The 19,699-nt window shown below is 51.9% G+C and overlaps 1 protein-coding gene across 1 annotated transcript in view; it reads right to left on the reverse strand.

Moving 5' to 3' along the window:
• The window catches only part of DNM2 (dynamin 2), a 94,147-nt gene that overhangs the window by 39,678 nt on the left and 34,770 nt on the right, over nt 1-19,699 (reverse strand). Inside the window, exons 2-5 of the mRNA XM_008563199.1 lie at nt 17,950-18,023; nt 6,886-7,035; nt 5,224-5,427; nt 2,500-2,598 (exon numbers count right to left, since the gene is read on the reverse strand). Of these exons, the coding sequence (XP_008561421.1) occupies nt 2,500-2,598; nt 5,224-5,427; nt 6,886-7,035; nt 17,950-18,023 (527 nt within the window). The remainder of the gene's footprint in view (nt 1-2,499; nt 2,599-5,223; nt 5,428-6,885; nt 7,036-17,949; nt 18,024-19,699) is intronic.

Here is a 19,699-nt window from a genome sequence, read left to right on the forward strand (position 1 = left end):
AGCAGGAGAACCGAGATCTGAACCCAGATCCATGCGAAGCCAGACTCACTATCATCTATATTACAGGGTGTAGATGGAAACAGCAGGGGGCAGAGAGAGGCAACTAGCTTGGGTTTTGATTCCTTTAAAGGCAGGAGTTCTAAGTCTTTTGCAAGCCAGGAAAAGGATCCAGTGGGAGGGATGCTGAAGCCACGTGGCATTGAGGAGCGAGAGCCCAGGGTCACAAGAGCAGGCCCACAAGGGAGCAGGAGGAGGAAGCGCAGTAGTTCTTGGAAACAGGAAGGAAGGAAGGCAGAGGGGCGACATGGACATCGGTTAGTCAGGAGGCAGGAGGCAGAGGAGAGCATGCCATTGGATTCTCAGCCCAGCTAGCCCCGCAGACCCCAGTGCCCTGGATGTCTAAGCTGGAGGCCCAGAGTGTGTTGGGGGCTGACAGAGGGAGCGGGACTGGTGGGTCTGCTTCCTGTTCGGCACTGCCACTTCCTCCCTAAACCTCAACTGGCCACAGACTCCCGTCTCTGCCCCTGATCCCTGCAGCCAAATGGGTTTTTGGATTTTGCCCTGACCATGCTCCCATGTAATCCAGGGCTACCTCACCACTCCATGTCTCAGCAGTTGGGGGAAGGTGGCAACCACAGTCTGAATGTTTTCCCCCTGACTACTCCAGACATCGAGGCAGGAGCCCCAGGAGCAAAAGAAAAGGTCTAAGTGAAGCTGGCAAAGCGTGAAGGCCAGAAAGTGCCCACAGCTGAGAGCAGATGCCAGAGCGACGGAATTAAAAATAAATAAATAAAAACCTGAATGTATATTTAACACTGCGTCACAGTGACCAACAGGAAACAGCCTAAGTGTCCAACAGATGGGGATCAAGTGATGGCCTATGTGCCCCCATACAAGGCATTCCACAGGACCTTCTGAAGTCATCTCGAATAACATTTACCTGTCATGGTCACAAAGCAGGTCACAAAGCTGGAGACATGTGGCTCAAAACCGGTTTTGCTACTTTGTAGCTCTGAGAGCTAGGGCAAGGGATTTAGCCTCCCCATGCCTCAGTGTCTTCATCCCTAAAATGGGGATGAGAACATAGCCACCTCGTTGGACTGTTATCAGGATTACATGGGTTCATACATGTCAAGAGCCTCGAACAGTGCCTGGTACATAACAGGCACTCAATAAATGTTTGCTTTTCTCATGTTTTGAGAATAAAAGTATAACACCATGAGTTAACCCTAAGGTAAACTACTTCACATACTTTGGACAAAGGAGGTTAATTGATTGTAACAAATTGTGACAAACTGTCACTTGGGGGGGATATTGACACTGGGGGAGGCTGTGCGTGTGTGGGGACAGAGGGTATATAGGAAATCTCTGTACCTTCCTCTCAGTTTGGCGGTGAACCTAAAACTGCTACTCTAAAAAAATAAAGTCTTAAAAATGTTTTTCAAATAAAATAAGTAAAGCTACTCAGGCTACTCCTATCAGACCTGCACTCGAACTTGTCCCTGAAACTAATCAGGCCTCCATCTAGATCTAATAACCAGTTTACGTTGGTAATTGGCCAATGTGGATCTGGTTTCTTCCACAAGTAAGTGGTAGAGAAAGAACAAAGAGGATGGGAAGGAGACCTGTTTGAAAAGAAAGGTAGGTATCTTTGTATAAAATGACACGTGCCTATGACTTACTTTAAAATACCCCAGGAAGAAAATAACAATAGTGGGCGGGGCCACGCCTGAGATTTGTTATCATCTGTACACTGACAGCCTCTGAAGCTGGGTAACAGGTCCACAGAGGCTCTCTGAACTTTTCTTTCTACTTTTGAGAATGTCTGAAACTGTTCATAATAGAAAGTAATAAGAAAAAAAAGAATAAAAGTTTCAAATCCTGGGCCGGCCCGGTGGCGCACTGCATAGTGCGCCACTTGGGAAGCGTGGCGGCGCTCCAGCCCGAGGGTTCGGATCCCACATACAGACCGGTTCCCGCTCACTGGCTGAGCGAGGCACGGGAGCAACACCGAGGGTTGCGATCCCGTTGCCGGACACGGAAAAAGACAAAAAAAAAAAAAAAAAAGTTTCAAATCCTGGGGACTGTTGGGAAGGAGAGCCACAAAGAATTATCTAGTGGCTATATAGGGGAAGTAGGGGGGCTGTGGGTGTGTTCCAGAAACGAGCAGGTGTTAGCCGTGTAACTGAAAAATGAATACAAACGAATCGCAACAAAAAGATGCATATGTTCAAAGAAAAACAAAGTCAGAAGGGTTTATAAGGAAATGTAAAAGCAGTTACTTCCAGGCAGCTGGGAAACAGGTAACAGTGCAGGTGCCTGTGTGTACCTCCCTTGTGTCTTGTGCACCTGCCAAGGTTTTAGTAATGACAATGACAATGACAAATACTGTTTTTAAAAAGCAGGCAAGCTCCAGGTCTCCCCACCAGCACCCTGTGGCCCCTCAGCTACTGGCTCCCTGCCCTGGGTCGCCCTCCTCCTCTCTCCCCCCAGCCACACCTCTTCTCAGTGGGAGCAACTTATTCTCCAGGATGTCCCTGGCATCGGTGCCTTCATCCATCAGGTCGAGTTTGGTGATGACGCCGATAGTCCGCAAACCTGAAAGAGCCCAGAAGTCAGATGGCACCATGAGAAAGAGTATTGGTTGGTGGCTCCAGACCCCGACACTGCCAGGTCAAGCAACCTGGGACAAGCCATAATGGCGCCTGCCTGGAGCCCAGTTTCCCGCGTGTCACATGAAGACAGTAACAGCCCCAATCTCAGAGGGTCGTCTGTGAGGATGAGCCTGGCAGGTGGCAATGCTCAAACAATCAATGTTGGCCACCATCATTGTCACTCATACCGTCAGTGACAGCATCTGCTGCTGCACGGTCTGAGGGAAACCTCATGGAAACACCAGTCCCGGGTCATAGTTTCAATGTTGTACTATATGAGTTCTGGGCAAAGTCCTAACCTAACATGTAAACCTGCAGCAACTGTTACCAGGGCTACCTCTTACCTGCGCGGCTACAATTCCACTCTGTAAACCACCCCATCGAATTCCTCCTCTCCCTAAGTCCTCCGGAATCAAGGATATCCTCATAGCAAAGCCTCACGCCTGCAGATCTACTGCCCCTGCTGGGGCCTGAGGGCTGGCCTGTGCCTGCCGTGTGTGTCACATGGCATGTGTGCGTGTCACATGTATGTGACACAGAGGGGACAGATGGAAGCCCAGGGGAGATTGCTGGCAGATGCCAACCTGGGCATTGCAGGAGTTACAGCCCTGCCCTCCATGGGACCCCTCCCCGCCCACATTCTGCAGTGAGAGTATGAACTGGTACCACCTTTGCGATCTGTGGATATCCACCAAGCCCATGCCCAAGCACAGAAGGGGAGAAGCCAAGTGAGGTAGAGGAATGCGACCAGGGAGGGTTCCTGGGGGCATCAACTCTGATGGGGATGGCTGATCTCCCTGCAGCACTGTTCATGAAAGACCAGAAACAACCCACATGTCCAAGAACAAAGGACTGGGTGAGTAAATCATGGGTGGTACGTGAAGGGCCACATAGCCCTCACAAGGGATGACTTACGCTGTCACTATGGTATAGGACAGGGACATACACACACATACATGACAAAAAAATTAGGAAAGCACACCCCATTTTTAAAAATGTGACTTTACATGTAAGAACAACTCTGGAAGAACCTTGACCAAGTATGGCCACCAGCATCTCTGCAGGGGAAGGAGGGCTGTCACTTTGGAGTTCTATATTTTTCAGTGGTTGACTCTTTTTGGGGTAATAATCGTGAATAATTTCAAAGGCAGAAAAAAAAACTTTTAAAGACGGCCAGCATCATGGTCACAAAAGGTGCTTCACTGTACTGATTCCCATTTTCGCACCGCCTGATCAAGCCTCTGATGAGTCTTTGTCAAGGTCACGCCCCGTTTCAGAGGACATGACTGGGGTTGACTGAGAGGCTGTGGGGAGCTGTAGGAACAGGGCCCCTGGAGGCTGGGGCAGCCCCTCCTGGGAAAGCGTGCCTAGAAGATCCTGGGGAGGAACTGGCCCAGCCTGTTCACCAATGACACAAAGCAGCTCAGTGCACAGCCCTGGACTTTGAGAAGCTCACGGTCCATGCAGGACAGGGCCATCAGCAGCCATCACTCTGGAATCCTGACAGTCAGAGGACATTTTACAAAATGTATTTCCATTTGTGTCATACCTGCCTAAAAACTCCCAACATGCTCAGAATAAATCCCAACCACCTGCAGCAGCCCACGTGGTATGCGTGACTGGCCCGCCCCTTCTGCCCTCCCTTCAGTGCTGTGTTCTGGCCACATGGGCCTCCTCGCTGTGTCCTGAGCACCCCATACTTCAATGACCCCCATGCTATTAGCACCCACTGTCCATTTTCCTGGGTTTTGCCTCTTTTTATCATTTTGGTCTTGCCTCAAGCCTCACTTCTTCAGAGGCCCCTGACCATCCAACTCTAGCCACTCTCAAAGGGCTCTCTTTACTCCCCAAAGCTTACTGCTTCCTGAAATCATCTCACTTGCTGACTTGCTGGTTGTATTTTGTTTCCCCCACTGGAATATTTGCTCCCTGGCAGCCTGTTGATTTTGTCTCCTGCTGGATTCCTTAAGCCAAAACAGAGCCTCGCGGGCAGCAAGTGCTTAACTTTTACTGAATAAATGGCCACCTGGAAAGTTTGACTCTGAACGCCCGTGGCCAGGGATGCCGCAGTCCGCACTATTTCCTATTGCCCCCAACTTGCTTCTGTAATCTGTCACTCTTTTACTTTACCTGCCTGGCCCTAATCAGATTACAAAGATTAGCTTCAGTCCTCACAATAGCTCAACAGGTCGGGATTAATGTTCCCATTTAAGAGAGGGCAGACCAAGCCTCAGGGACAGTAAATTACTTCTAGAGTTGAGATTTGGACTCGTATCTGAGCCCTGTGAGGGCGGGGCTCTTCCGTTCCCCTAGACTAATTTCCTGCTCTGGCAAAGTGGGCACCATCACGTTGGGGGAGGAAAATCTAACTGCCACACAATGGCCTCCTGGGGGATGCCCACCAGCACTGCCAGCTCTTGTGGGAAATGCTGTGTCCCAGGAGTTCTTTTCCTAAAGCAGCTGTGTGCCAAAGAGAAAACCAATGACTTGGAATGAAGGATGTTGGGAAAGTCTCAGGGCCCAGAGGCACCAGGAAGAAGGAACTTTTGCCATGAGGCTTGGTGGTCACCTTGGGGATCGACCTCCTTGGCCAGCTTTAGGGCATCCGAATTGGCCAAGTCCATGTTGGCAGGGGTGACGGCGAGGATCAGGCTGCTCTCTCGGCTGATGAACTGCAGGATCATATCCTTGATCTGGTACTCGATGTCTGCGGGCTGGTCCCCCACGGGCACCTTGGTGATGCCCGGGAGGTCAATGAGAGTCAAGTTCAACACTGGGAGGGAAACCAGAGGTAAAGGTGGTCAGAGTCGAGGGGACAGGAGGCACATGCAGCCCTGCAGACACGCTGCCGACTTTCCCAAATTCTTGAGGGGTGAGATCTCAGGATGTCTCCTGACACTCTCTCTATACCACACCTCTGACCTGATTACTCCCCTTCTGGGATCCCATCCCAAAGACATCCTCTACCTCCTCTATTACAATGACACACTTCTAAATCAGGACATCTGCACTGGCAGATTGGAGTTGATCTAAATGGCTAAATAAATTTCAGCCCATCCATTCAGCCAACACCAAGGAAAGATGATATTGTGATAAGAAACACTCTGAGATGCACTCATACAATAAAAGAGGCATAAACGACTTTTATGTTATGCTACCATCTGAGTAAAAGTGGTGATACATGCATACACGATTTATGTACATATATATTCATAATTTCTTAGATATCATTTGCAGAACATGAAATATAATTGTAATATTGGAGGCTCAGTGAGTTTTTGCTGTATACCCATTTGTAATTTTTGAATTCTAAGCCATGTGCAGGCATCATTTATTAAAAAATAAATCAACTTTAAAACTGATCACAAGGAAACCATCCTGAAGAGGTAGAGTATGTTGGAATATTCCCCAAATGCTGTCTAAGGTAACAATCCATCCCTCTGGGCCAGAGGCTGTATATGGCCACATGCTTCTGTTTGAATGCAGATTTTAAAAATCAGGACATTTTGCAGAGAAGTCTGGTTTCTGGCTCCTCTTGGGGAACCAGCAGACCTGAGTCAAGCAGCAGCTGCCCTTTTGAAAAGGGGCACGTGAAATACTACCATTCGCAGAACATGGAAGGACTTAGAGAAAATTATACTAAGTGAAATAAGCCAGGCTCGGAAAAAGAAATACCATATGTTCTCACTTATATGTGGGAGCTAATAAAATAAATAAATATACAAACAAATAAATGGAGGGGGGAGAGGGAGGGGGAAAGCACAATAATCACAACAATTCCTTAAACTTGTTAAGATAAGTGAACAGATATGATGTTGATGTGGAGGGAAGGGAGGAGAGGGAGGTGAGAAAAGGAGGAATTGGTAAAAGGACATGAAAATCAATTACATTGTATATTGATAAATTTAAAATTTTTTTTTAAAATTATATATAGGACAAAAAAAGGGAGGGGGGCACATGGTGCAATTTGGCCAGTCCCCACCACTGCTAAGAGTCTTCCTGGCATGCTGGGTTTCTCTTAGAGCTGAGATCGATTTCTCCTTACCATGTACCTATCAAAAGTGGGATGATATGGATCAAAAGGAGAGAGAGAGAGAGAGAGAAAGAGTGTGTGTGTGTGTGCGTGCGTGCGTGTGTAAGTAAGGAAAACTGGGAGGTAGTGTTTTCTTTGTGACTGAGCAGATTGAGCAGATCCTACCCATGACAAACGGTCCCGGCCAGTGCTGCCTACCGTGTGGCGAGTAGACCCGCAGGTTGATGGGCATTGGGGAGATGCCTTTGTTGGTCCCCGTGACCCTGTCGGTCTCTGCTTCGATCTCCTGCCGGACTTCATCAAAGTCTGTAAACTTTTTGGACTTGCAGTGCAAAAACTCAGCATATTCTAGAAAGGGAAGAAAGATGCTCAAAATTAGACAAAGAGGTCCCACTGTGGTGGGGAGCAGATGGATTTCTGAGACAAGCACTTTGTCAAGCAAAGAAAGTAAAGAATTAATCACAGTCACTTCAGGAAAGTGGGGAGCAAGACATACTCATGACATGTATTGCGGCACGGTCCTACAATCTAATCACCTCTTCAAGGCACCACTTTCAATCACCTTCATAGGATTTCCCACCCTCAACAGTTACAGTGGGAATTAAGCTTCTAATGTGAACTTTGGGACACAATTCAATCAATCCACGGCAGGCTCCTATAGACCAAGCCCCCTTCCAGACCTCACAGATTCCACCAGGAACAATACTGGCAAAGACTGTCCCTTTGGAACAGACAATCTCATCCAGCATCTTGCAAACTGTATGTCATAAGATGACATAAGATGAGACCAAAACAAACAAACAAAAAAAACAATGGGTGGGTGTGACCAGTGTGTTCATTGTTCTTTTTTTTTTTTTTTTTTTGAGAGCAGACTAGAAGAGGAAATACTGAATGTGTCACCTAGAGAGAGGGTAAGTACATTTGATGAAACTTCTGCTTGGGTGTTTACATGAGACTGAGTCTTGGGCAATAACGTAAAACTCCCTGGCTGTGGGTCACAGTCAAAGGAGACAGAAGTCACTGTCCTATTGGGACCATGAGCCACAAGCACATTCCAGCTCCAGAAGATCTCCAGGTACGTGTCCATGGGAGTCATTTGTCATTTTTCCCCAATGCACCTGCAAGGTGTGGGGAACGGGGTGCCCCTGCTGGCCTCACCGAAGCCCATCTTGCTGTCCCTCCTTCCCCTCCTGGCTGTTCAAGGGGGACCCCTACCTAGACACGAACCCCTGAAGAGAACTACTTTCTGGGCATGATCTCGAGTGGATGCCCAGGGGTGTCTGAAAGTTGCATCGAAACTGAGATGAAGGGGAACAAGCAGGTGACTAACAAGGTAGTGCAAGTCCTACCACCAAGCTAGGGATCCAGTCCCAAAGGACAGATATGGGACAAAGCAAATGTAAAACATGTCCATCATGGAACGCAGGTGCTGAATGCACAGACACTCATGATATAATTCCTCAATTTTTCCAGAGGTTTGACTTTTCACAGTAAAATATTATGGAGGAGGGCCCCTCAAGGCTCAGGATCACAGCTCCTGTAGGGATGCTAAAAGGAAAGGGGGAATAAATCCAGAGAACTGGCTCACCACTAAGATGCAAAGATGTGCACCACTGCGATGTTGCTAGGAGTAAAAAACTGGAAATAGCCCTGACGTCCACCAGGAGGAGACCTGACTACAAAAATAGCATAGCCATCCCATAAAGCTGCCTCAAATGCAAGGATGGAGATGCACCCCTGAGATGAAGAAAGCCTGGACAAGCCTCAAATTTCTACCCACTGGCATAACGAGGCAGAAAGAACAGAGTGCAAGGAGGTTCACCAGCCTGTCACCATAATCTAACAAACTATGGCCAAAGTCCAGCTTTTGCTCACTCTGGCCAGGCCCTGCTTGTGGTCCCATCTGTTCCTCACAGGTCCCTTTAGCAGGTAGGCATCTCCATGATCCCCATTTCAAAGATGAAGAAACAGATCCAAGAGGTACAGTGATTCAGCCCAAACTCAGTGATGGAGCTGGGATTTGGAACTTAGATACTCTGGCTCCAGATAGTGGCTCTCAAGCCAGATAGCCTTTGTGAGGCCACCAGAAGGATCTTCACCTATCTGAACTTCTGCTACAGAGTCAGGGAGACTCGATGGGCTTGGATCTACGAACTGCATTCAGCACAGGTACTGGCTACCAGGCAGCAGGGGGTAACGATGTGGGTTGGAGGATCCAGGATCCCTACTCCCACCCAACCCTACTCTTGTTATCAGCTGATGAAGTTACCAAGGACAGTCATGCTCTGGCCCTTCACAAGGACAAGCAGAAACACTCAGCTGCTCTTCCTGCAGCAGCCACTAAAAATGGAACAGTCCCCCAACCCCCCACAGCAAACCTTAGAGTTCTCTTCCGGCTCCAGGCCCCAGGCTGAGTCCCTGAGACAGACCATCCCCCTTCAAGGAGTTCAGGAAACATGGGATGGGAGAGGAGACGCAGGCCAGAACATGGGCCTTTGTCCTTACATGCCTCTGCCCTGCCAGGCCTGGTGTCTGGAAGGCCCAGCCCCACTTCGTCCTTCTCCTCCAGGGCCTTCCTGTCTACCACCTCTTCCAGGCAGCCTTCCCTGAGTCCTGCATCTTGGCTTCCTCTCCCATCATAGCCAAGTCACTCTGGTCCTATTAATGGGCCAGGACCTGCCTGCTGCAGCACCCCAGAGCTCGGCATGCACTGGCAGCATGCTGTGGGTGGTTATGAGCTCAGTCTATAGGCAGAGGGCCCACCCAGGTCTCAGTCTCCTGATGTATAAAATGGGCATCACAACAGGGCCTGTATGAGGACTCGATGAACCAACATACCTGCACAGCAGGAGCAGCAGCCAGCGCTGCTACCACATGAGCAGAAGGTGGGCAGAGGGCCCCAAGGTGAGAAATGGCAAGGAGAGCACCAGGAACAGAGGGCTCCATCATTCCCCAAACTTGCACAGGAGGGAGCCTAAAGAGGGCAAGCCACTCTCAAAGTCACACGGCATCCCCACCACTTCCTGCAGTCTTGAAGTGAACGTCCCCCTGCCCACAACTGCTCTTCTTGCCTTACTTCTCCCCTCAGCACTTATTACCATCTGACGTAGGGTGAGTGTCACTAATATATTTGTCTTTTGTCTGTGCATGCCACTCGCACCCCTGAATGTCAGCACCACCAGGGCAGGGATGCTCGCCTGCCTTGGTCACTGCTGTTTCCCAGGGGCACACTCATGCATGTTAGTTTAGCAAATGAAGGCATGGCCTACCTAGTCTTTTGGGAGGCATTTATGAACCCCCTGAACCAGCCCTTGGCGTCAGGGCTGGAAAAGATCCCTCTGAATCCACACACCAGCCTCGAAGGCAGGGACTGGGAAATGCTCCAGTCAACAATGAAGAAACTGAGGCCCAGACAGGACCACCTGCCTGGCCCAAGATCACATGCTGGTCCAGTGTGGGTATGCAGTGGGGCCAAAACCAGGCAGCCAGAGCCACAGGCTGGGGTCTGGACCTCACACCCTTCCCAGGTGTCACACACAGCCTGGGAAGTGGCAGGGAACCAGGGAAAGTGAGTGACCTATTCTTTGTTATCTCCCCTCGTAGATCCCTTTGTTGCTGCCTGCCAACCCCTTCAAGTGGGTGAAAGATGTAAAGAAGGTGCTGGAAAGACAGGGCTTCTTCCCTAGTGGATCAGTGGGCAGCAGACCCCACACCCCTCTGTGCCCAAGAAGAAGGCCGAAGAGCTCACTAGGTCAGCCTTTCCCTCTTGAGCTCCTCGTCACTTTGGAAGCGTATGCTAGATTGCAGGGTCAATACCAAGGTTAAAACGCTTTCACCGGGTCCGCTCACCCTCCACAGCACTGACTCTCCTAAAGCCAGACCTAGCCCCTCCTCTGCTTGGAACCCTCCGTGGCTCCCACCTCACTGGCAGTAAAAGTCAAAGTCTTCACCAGGAGCCACCTGGCCCTACAAAACTTCCTTTTCCCCAACTTCCGACTTCACCTCACTCCTCCCAGCCTGCCCCAGCCCACCCCAAGCTTACAGAGGCGGGTAAGGCCAGGGCAGGCAGAGAGCTAGCTACTGGGGCCATGCAGCCCTGTACATGCTCAAGTGCTGGAGATTTGTTTGTTTGCTTGATTTTGGGGGGACTGGTGGGTAAGGGAATCCAAACCCTTGACCTTGGTGTTATCAGCACCATGCGCTAACCGGCCTGGAGATGTTTTTTAAAACAATCCACTGGCTCAAAGAATAAGTCAAAGGCCTGAAGGCTGAGTTCCCTCCCAACATGTCCCCAGCAGACAAGGTCGAGCCATGCAGCCACCACCCGCTCTGCTGGTCCTGGTCCCACCACTGAGCTGCACCCCTCCCTGAGTCCCTCCCGCCCTCCCCTGCCGCACCATTTCCAGATAACAAAGCCAGTTCTTCCACTCCCTGGGCCAACGCCGAAACATTTCGACAGCCCCATGCACACCCCCCAGTGCAGAGTGAGTTGTCCCCACCGCCACCCTGCACTTGGAGCTAGGCAGGCTCCCCAGGAGGAGGGTCCCTTCTGGGAGGCTCCCAGCCCATGTGTGATCAAGCCCTGGGGACTCTGCAGATCCCAGCCCAGGGCCTGGCACAGAGCAGGAATAAAGGAATAAACTGGGCCCTTGTCCAGCAGTCACACTGCTAACCCCAGGGGGAGCCAGCCATCCTCACCCACCGCAAAGCTCCCTGACCGCGTCCTAACTGTAGGCTCAGAGGATGCACTTGTGGGTTTTTTCTAGAGAGAGGTTTGCCCTCCCCTCCAGGCCTGTCTGCCTGAACTGAAACCAGAGCTGCAACAGAGCAGGGACCTGGTTTGGGCCATTGTTCTCCCAAGTGCCTGTACACAGTAGCTACTTAATAAAAACTTAAGGATCGGCCTATTACAAGGCATTAGGTATTCTAGCCTAGGAAGCCATCATCTCTGTAACCCCCAAGTGGGCCAATCCCTCACCTCGGGCCCTCTGTGAAGGTGTCCTGAGAAGGACTTGGCAAGTGCACACTGCCACCTTCTCAGGGTCAGGCTGCCCAAGGCACAGGGAAGCAGCCTCTCAATAGAGGCCACCATCACATCTGGCCTCCCTCATGGTCTTCGGACTCTCCTTTTTTTTTTTTTTTTCTGGTGGCTGACTTGTATGGGGATCCAAACTCTTGATCTTGGTGTTATAAGGCTATGCTCTAACCAACTGAGCTAACCGGCCAGCCCTGGACCCTCCTTTTTGAGAGGAGCTTGCAGAGGCCCACAGTGATCGAAGGCACAGTTAGAAGATGACCCTCCCAACCCCAAAGGCAGACTGGGTCACGTACCTGCTGGCATTTCTTAAGAATTTCAAAATGTCAAGGTTCTGCTGGGAAAACCTGCTATCAATCTGGGCCCTCAGGCTTGGGGAGGGCACCACAAGAGGAGCTGGGGAGGTAACAAGGAGAAGAGAGGGAGGTGGGCTTGCTCAGGGTACCTCATGGCTCCACAGCTTAGGGTTCTGGCCCTTCTTTCAGCACCTCAGTTTCCCCACAGGGAAACAGGACAACACAGAAGCCAGTGCTGGGGCTCCAGGGAGAGTGCAGTCACATTCCACAGGGAGCCCACAAGCAGCTTAGCTGTCACTCTTAGGGAAACTCGAGAGGCTGCCACGAGGGTCTCAGTGCTCTGCTCCCCACCTAAGCAAAGAGCAGAATAACCAGGCACAGTCCACATTGACAACATGCCCGGGAGGAACTACTCGGAGCTCAGACACACTCAGGAAATCCTGGGTACCACATGATCAAACAGAATTCCTTCATGCAGGACTTGTCAGAGCCTTTGTCCGACTAAGAAGGGGACACAGTACACGGTATTTTCCATGTGTGTTTGGCCTTCAAGCTCTCTCTGACTCGAGACAGCTCATGAACATTTCCCAGTCCAGGACACACTGCCACTGAGAAGGGGACAGCCTGCGCTGGCATCCCAGCCAGGCCCCAGCCTGACCTGAGCCAGCTTGGCTTCCTCTTCCAGACACGGACTACAAACAGAACCTATCAGGTTTACAGATAGGGTCTTGCCAGGGCCAGGCTCACCAGGGGAAGGTGCTGGATGAACAGTTGTGATAACCCCACTACTTTTGACCGGGTGACAAGGCATTAGAGTATACCCAGGATGATGGCATCCCTGCCCTCCTGGGCTGACACTCATGGGGAAAGAGACCATTAAGAAAACACAAGAACATGATGATGTCACCTTCACCTAACACGTGACCAGTATAGGGTGGGGGCAGGGGTCACCCAGCAGAGGAGGAGGAGGAGGAAGATCGGGGCAGGGTGTTCCACGCAGGATGTCTCAGGCAGGAAGCAGAGTGAGCACAAAGGCCCGTGAAGATCAGGAGGGAGACTGTGGCTGTAGCTGGGAACCAGGAGTAGGTGAGGTCCCAGAGACTGGCCATGCCCTGTCAGGGCCACAGAGCCTCAAGAAGGAGACCGATGAGAAGCCTTGCAGCCATGTCCTCACATCTCTTCTCTGGCTCCAGTGAGCACACCAAGGTCAAGGTCAAGGCTGGGTCGGGGTGGGGGGATCAGGAGGCCTCGTCATCCACATTGTACATAGGGACAGTTCCCAGTACCCAGGGTTTATGAGGCTTAGGGGTGGTTCCCAAGGAGGGCAGGGTTCAGCCACAGGCCACCAAACTTCCCGGTAGCTGCGGTCTTAGATAAATTTTAAACTAAGCTGGTCAAAAGTAATGGTTCACTAAGTCCAGTATGAACAAGGGGAAGCTGAGCAACACTGGGTGTCGCAGGAATCAGAGGAGGGTCTTTGGACTCTGGATCTCACAGAAGGACGAAACCATGCCACAGCCACACAGGGTGCCATGGCCATGAAGGAGGCACCACTATCACCCCATTTTACAGATGAGGAAACTGAGGCACAGGGAGGGAAATCACTTGCCTGAGACCCTGGCCAGTAACAGGTGGCAGCCTGACTCTGAGCTGGGTCATTGAGAGCCAGCTTGATGAACTTCCAATCTGTAGGAGCAAAACAGCCCCATGTATCCCCCACAGGGCCCTGAAAGGCCCAGCAGTCACAGAGTCCCATAATGTGCTTATCTTTAGCAGGGTGTTCCACCGCCACAACCACCTCTCCCAGTCCAGGCACCGGCCTCTCACCCTCACAGCACGATCTGGGCCAGGCCTTCAACACCCCTTGCCTGACACCATGCCAACCTCTTTACCTCTCCCTGTCCCCCACTCCCAGCCTGTGCTCTTGTCCCTGCTTGTCCCTCTTCCACACAGTAGCCAGTGGGCTGAGCTGGTTTCCCCCAGCACCATGTGCAACCCAAGCTCCCACTGCCTGAACCCCTCACCAGGCCTGCCAGGTCCTGTCCAACCTGCTTCCTGGCCCCTCCCCAGCCTTGCTGCTTCCCCTCACAGCTTTGCACACACTGTTGCCCCCGCCTAGAATGTTCTCCCTGGGCCCCCAGCTCCAACGTAGATCCAAAGTCTGGCACCGTCTCTCACAATCTCTGAGCCTGACCACAGCGACCCCACATCTGCTGCCCCCACCAGGCCAGGGCGTGGGGGGACCAGGCTACTTTGGAGTGCTCACGCTACTTCCCTGGCATCTGGCTGAGGCCCAGCACAGTGAGTGGACACATGCTTGGAGCAATATGAGACTGGAAATGCCATGATCAGGAGTAGGGTGGGGGCCAAGCCCGTGGCACACTCGGTAGAGTGCGGCGCTGGGAGCGCAGGAGCGCTCCTGCCGCGGGTTCTGATCCTATATAGGGATGACCGGTGCGATGCACTCACTGACTGAGCGCGGTGCGGCCAGTCACAAAAAGGACAAAAAAAAAAAAGGAGTAGGGTGGAAGGGCCACTCCTGGGGCCCCCTCTCTTGCCACAGCCCCCCACCCAGCTCAACAGAATACAACTATGTCTCCATCTTCATGGCTGCCACCAGGTCCCTGGCAACCCCCACCACTCCTGATGCCTGCTTCCACCTCCTCCCAGATGCCCCACCTTGGCACTGGTCCCTGCAGTCCCTCCTCTGCCAGCAGCCACAGGGATCTGGTGAAGCTACACCTTGGCATAAGGCCATATTTCCCAAGAGGGGGCTTAAGACTACGCTTTAAAGACCTTCCCATGGGCCGTCAGGCTGGTGGTCGGGAAGCCTCAACTCCCTACTCCGTAAGGTAGGAGTGACGGGAATAGAGATTTAATCATTCATCTGGGTCAGGCACTGGGCCCTGCTCTTGGTGCTCCCAGATTGCAAGGTTCTTCATGTGCTTCTCTCCCCGAAAGAATTTCAGTTCCTCCAACAGGCCACACTGGGCATCAGGATTTTACGCACCAACTCTCTTCTAGGAAGAATAGTCCTCTCTTCCCCGACACAGCCCAATGCTCTTGTCAGCCTCAACTCCAATGTCACTTTCTCAGAGAAGCCCCAGGCCAGCCCTGACCACCCAGTCAGTTAGGGTCACCCTCCCCCACTACACACACTCCCAGGTGCTAAGGGATAGGCCTGCACATCACTCTCCTGGTCTCACCCCCCTGAGCCTCCCAACCTGTCTCCTGGCACTAATGGGAGCACAAGGAGGCCAGGTGGTTGGGTAGTGGCAGCAGCTCTGGTCCTCTTCACCGCTGTGCCCCAGCCACAGTAAGTACTCAGTGGACTACCACTGGGTGACAGCCACTGGATAAGATGGTTATGTCTCACCATGACAAAACTGGCAACGTTCCAGTGCAGGAAGCCAGCTGACAGATTCTCCCAGCAAGCTGTCCCCAAACAGGCTAGCAGCAAGCACAAAACCACAGCCACTGGGACAGCATCACTCTGCAAGGACCTGGTGTGTGCCAGGCATGTGCATTAAATAACGTGGACTTCCCTGCAACCAGCAAGGCAGTACTATTATCTTCACTATGCAGACAGGAAGCACAGCCGTGAGCAGCGGTCCCTCCCCAGGAGTAGGGATTGGAACCTGGGTAGTCTTGGCTCCCAGCCCCCACCCACCAGGCAGGGTTTCCCAGCGTGGCAAGGGGCCAGCAGTATCAGCATTCCTGGGAATTCATTCAAAATGCATCCTCGCCCCCGCCCCTAACCTGCTGAATGAGAAACAGAACTACAATCGGAGCCCTGCAAACATCGGAAACTCGCAGTTCCGCCACTGCCCACAGCTGATTGGACACCTAAACCCAGAGGAGGCAGCCCATTGGCCCACCCGTGGCCTATGACACGGCAGAGCGCACTAAACTGGGGGTGTTCAACCAATCCGCTGCCGTCTCTCACTGGAGCCACGCCCACCAGGGGCTGGGTTGGGTAGCCCAGAGGATGGGGAGAAGGCAGGGCCGGGTGCAGCTGAGAACAGGGTCTACGCAAGACAGATCCGCCTGGTGCGGAGCCCAGATCTACAGCCTGCTGGAAAGGTGGGCAGCCTGGCTACGCCCCAGTTTCCATGTCTGTACAAAGCACAAGGAGGCCAGGTGGTTGGGTAGTGGCAGCAGCTCTGGTCCTCTTCACCGCTGTGCCCCAGCCACAGTAAGTACTCAGTGGACTACCACTGGGTGACAGCCACTGGATAAGATGGTTATGTCTCACCATGACAAAACTGGCAACGTTCCAGTGCAGGAAGCCAGCTGACAGATTCTCCCAGCAAGCTGTCCCCAAACAGGCTAGCAGCAAGCACAAAACCACAGCCACTGGGACAGCATCACTCTGCAAGGACCTGGTGTGTGCCAGGCATGTGCATTAAATAACGTGGACTTCCCTGCAACCAGCAAGGCAGTACTATTATCTTCACTATGCAGACAGGAAGCACAGCCGTGAGCAGCGGTCCCTCCCCAGGAGTAGGGATTGGAACCTGGGTAGTCTTGGCTCCCAGCCCCCACCCACCAGGCAGGGTTTCCCAGCGTGGCAAGGGGCCAGCAGTATCAGCATTCCTGGGAATTCATTCAAAATGCATCCTCGCCCCCGCCCCTAACCTGCTGAATGAGAAACAGAACTACAATCGGAGCCCTGCAAACATCGGAAACTCGCAGTTCCGCCACTGCCCACAGCTGATTGGACACCTAAACCCAGAGGAGGCAGCCCATTGGCCCACCCGTGGCCTATGACACGGCAGAGCGCACTAAACTGGGGGTGTTCAACCAATCCGCTGCCGTCTCTCACTGGAGCCACGCCCACCAGGGGCTGGGTTGGGTAGCCCAGAGGATGGGGAGAAGGCAGGGCCGGGTGCAGCTGAGAACAGGGTCTACGCAAGACAGATCCGCCTGGTGCGGAGCCCAGATCTACAGCCTGCTGGAAAGGTGGGCAGCCTGGCTACGCCCCAGTTTCCATGTCTGTACAATGGGGGTGTGTCAGCTGCCTTCCCAGCGTGGGAGGGTTTAACAGGGAGTGAGGAGAAGGTGACACACCCAGCGCTGAGCCAACCGGAGCTGATAATTCCAGGTCAGTGGGAAGCGGCAAGGAGATTCCTCCCAGCTCTGGAGAGGAGAGGGGAGAGGCCCCACCTCCAAGGGCTTCCCTTTCCAAGGTCCAGCTTCGGTCTGGCCCCAAGATGCTTTCCAAGGAGGCCTGAGTGGATTTCAAGCTGGAATACACACTCACATCATATCAGACTCGTATGGGAAGAACAGAAATAAACCGAGCCCAGGGAGGAGAGAACAGAAAAAAATCCACACGTGCGTCATTCTATATTAAAGTGGCTGGGCCTCTCCTGAAAGTCAATGTCATGATTAAGAAAGAAATGGAGGGGATGCTGCTCTAACGAAAAGAGAAGGAAACATGACAACGCAAATTGATCAGAGCAGCTGCAAAGGTAGCCAGAGGCGATATCTGGGTAACAACTGGCAACATATGAGTGTGGACTGGGTGTTAGATGACATGCAGGGATGATTCCTCTTCTTGGACATGGTTCTGTGACTATGTAGGAGAGTGTTGTCACTGCACAGGGAGGTGCACTGAAGCATGTAGGGTTGATCTGTCAAAATGTCTGCTACTGATTTTGAAAGTTTTTAGCAAAAATGTGTCATCTATGATACAGAAAGCAAATGTGGCACCTGGTGGCCTGGTCACAGCTGAGGGCTCTCAGGGTGGGTGTGTGAGTGTTCACTGAGCTGTTTTTCAACTTCCCTACACACGTGGAACAGTGGAACACATGAATTCAAAGCCACATGACAGCACAGGACCCAAGATTGTACTCTCAGGCCCCAGCTCCTCCAGGGCCCCATGTCCACGTTCACCTCCTGCTAAAGCTGCGCGCTGCCCCACCATACCTGTTTTTGAGAAGATGAGCTGCAGAATGAGAGGTCGCCGAGTGACAATTCCTGAACCACGGGGAAGGAAGTCCCTGTGGGGGGAAAAGGGACAGAAATTACTCACGCGTCTGGCTCCAGGGGCAGGAAGTATGACCACATGTGGTAGAGCAACTCTGTCTTGCAATTTGGGCAGCCTCAGCAAAGACACCAACCCCAGCTGGGCACTGGGAAATGCTCCATCTTGGAGGGTCCTGAGGCCAGGAGGGCAGGGGTGGGACTGGACTGAAGGTCATGGCGAACAGAACCATTTCCCGTTGGCAGGCCGTGTCCCAGCACTCTCAGCAGGCCGTTTCCTTGACAAGTATGTGGACAACCTCCCCCACATTCAAAACACAGCAATACAGTTCTTATGTTTTAAATTAATATAATGCCACACGTATGACATAAAGGTGAAATAAAAGGAAAGTAGTTGATGACCAAATATGATGTTTCATGTCCAAAAAAGACCAATTGAGAGAGCCAGAAGGCAGATCTGTGGTTGCCTGGGGGTGCACACAGGGATTGACTGCAAATGGAAGGAAGAGAGCTTTCTGGGGTGATGGATATGTTCTAAAACTGGCTTATGGCAATGTTTACTAAAATTTACTGTAAATTTACTAAAAATCACTGGCTTTGAAATGGGTGAATTTCATAGTATGTAAATTACTCAATAATGCTGTTTAAGATAGAAAAAAAATCCTCTGTGGGCTGGCCAGTGAGCTCAGTTAGAGCGTGGTGCTATAACACCAAGGTCAAGGGTTTAGATCCCGTTATCGGCCAGATGTATTTCACAATGAAAATACTCATGCTAGATGTAAGGAAGTAGCCTGCACTGATTTACAGTGAATACACCTGGATTCCAGCAAGTAGGAAGACCAGAAGCCACCCTGTACCATGAGAAAAGAAGTCTGGGGGACACTGAAGTAGGATCAGCATGTTTGGAGAAGATTACAGCCTTGTAAAGGACTCTTTGTTGTTTCATATGAAATGGAAAAAGGTTCTATCTAGGCTTAGGAATTTCAAAAAAGGTTTGCACCTAGATGGATGTTTGAATTGTCTGAAATTCATGCAGAACACAGACAACTGGTACTAGGCAGGTATGTTTCACTTACAGCAAGACAGCATCCTGGGTCCCCCAACCAAGTGCCATTGGTACCTCAGCCTTCCCCAGCTGGGGGTGCCCTCCCATGTTGGGAACCTCCTGATGGGGACCCTGGAGGGTCCCAGAGGAGACCACTGGTTCTCAGCCAGGGCCAGGCATCAGAATCTCCAGGAACATATTAGCCCAGTGGGTGGAATGAGGGTGGAGATACACTCTTGCCATCCAGTGTGCAAGATGAGATTCCTGTCCCAGCAGCCTGTGTTCTGTCCTACCACGCTACATAGTCTTCTCCCCTGGATGGTCACATGGACATTGCACTGACCACACAACGGGTTGGCCCCAGCCCTTGAGGGCCTTGAGGCCCAGCCTGCAAGTCCACGGGATTTGCACAGGCAGCAGGACTCTGAAGGTCCCCATGGAGGCACTGCTGGTGAGCAGCAGAGTGGGCACTGAAATTCCAGAAGCAGCCTTGAGTGGACAAGCCCAGGGGCAGAGGGGGAGGATGGTTGTCATTTTAGGCCATGTGATGGGATTTAGGAATAGCCAGATATAACAAATGCAAGCTTTTAAAACACTCCTCTAGCTGCTGCTGGAGCCAAGAGGCAGGCAGAAGGTGGCGGGGGCGGG

Source organism: Galeopterus variegatus, unplaced genomic scaffold, assembly GCF_000696425.1.
Source record: "Galeopterus variegatus unplaced genomic scaffold, G_variegatus-3.0.2 Scaffold171, whole genome shotgun sequence".
Taxonomy (NCBI): Eukaryota; Metazoa; Chordata; class Mammalia; order Dermoptera; family Cynocephalidae; genus Galeopterus; species Galeopterus variegatus.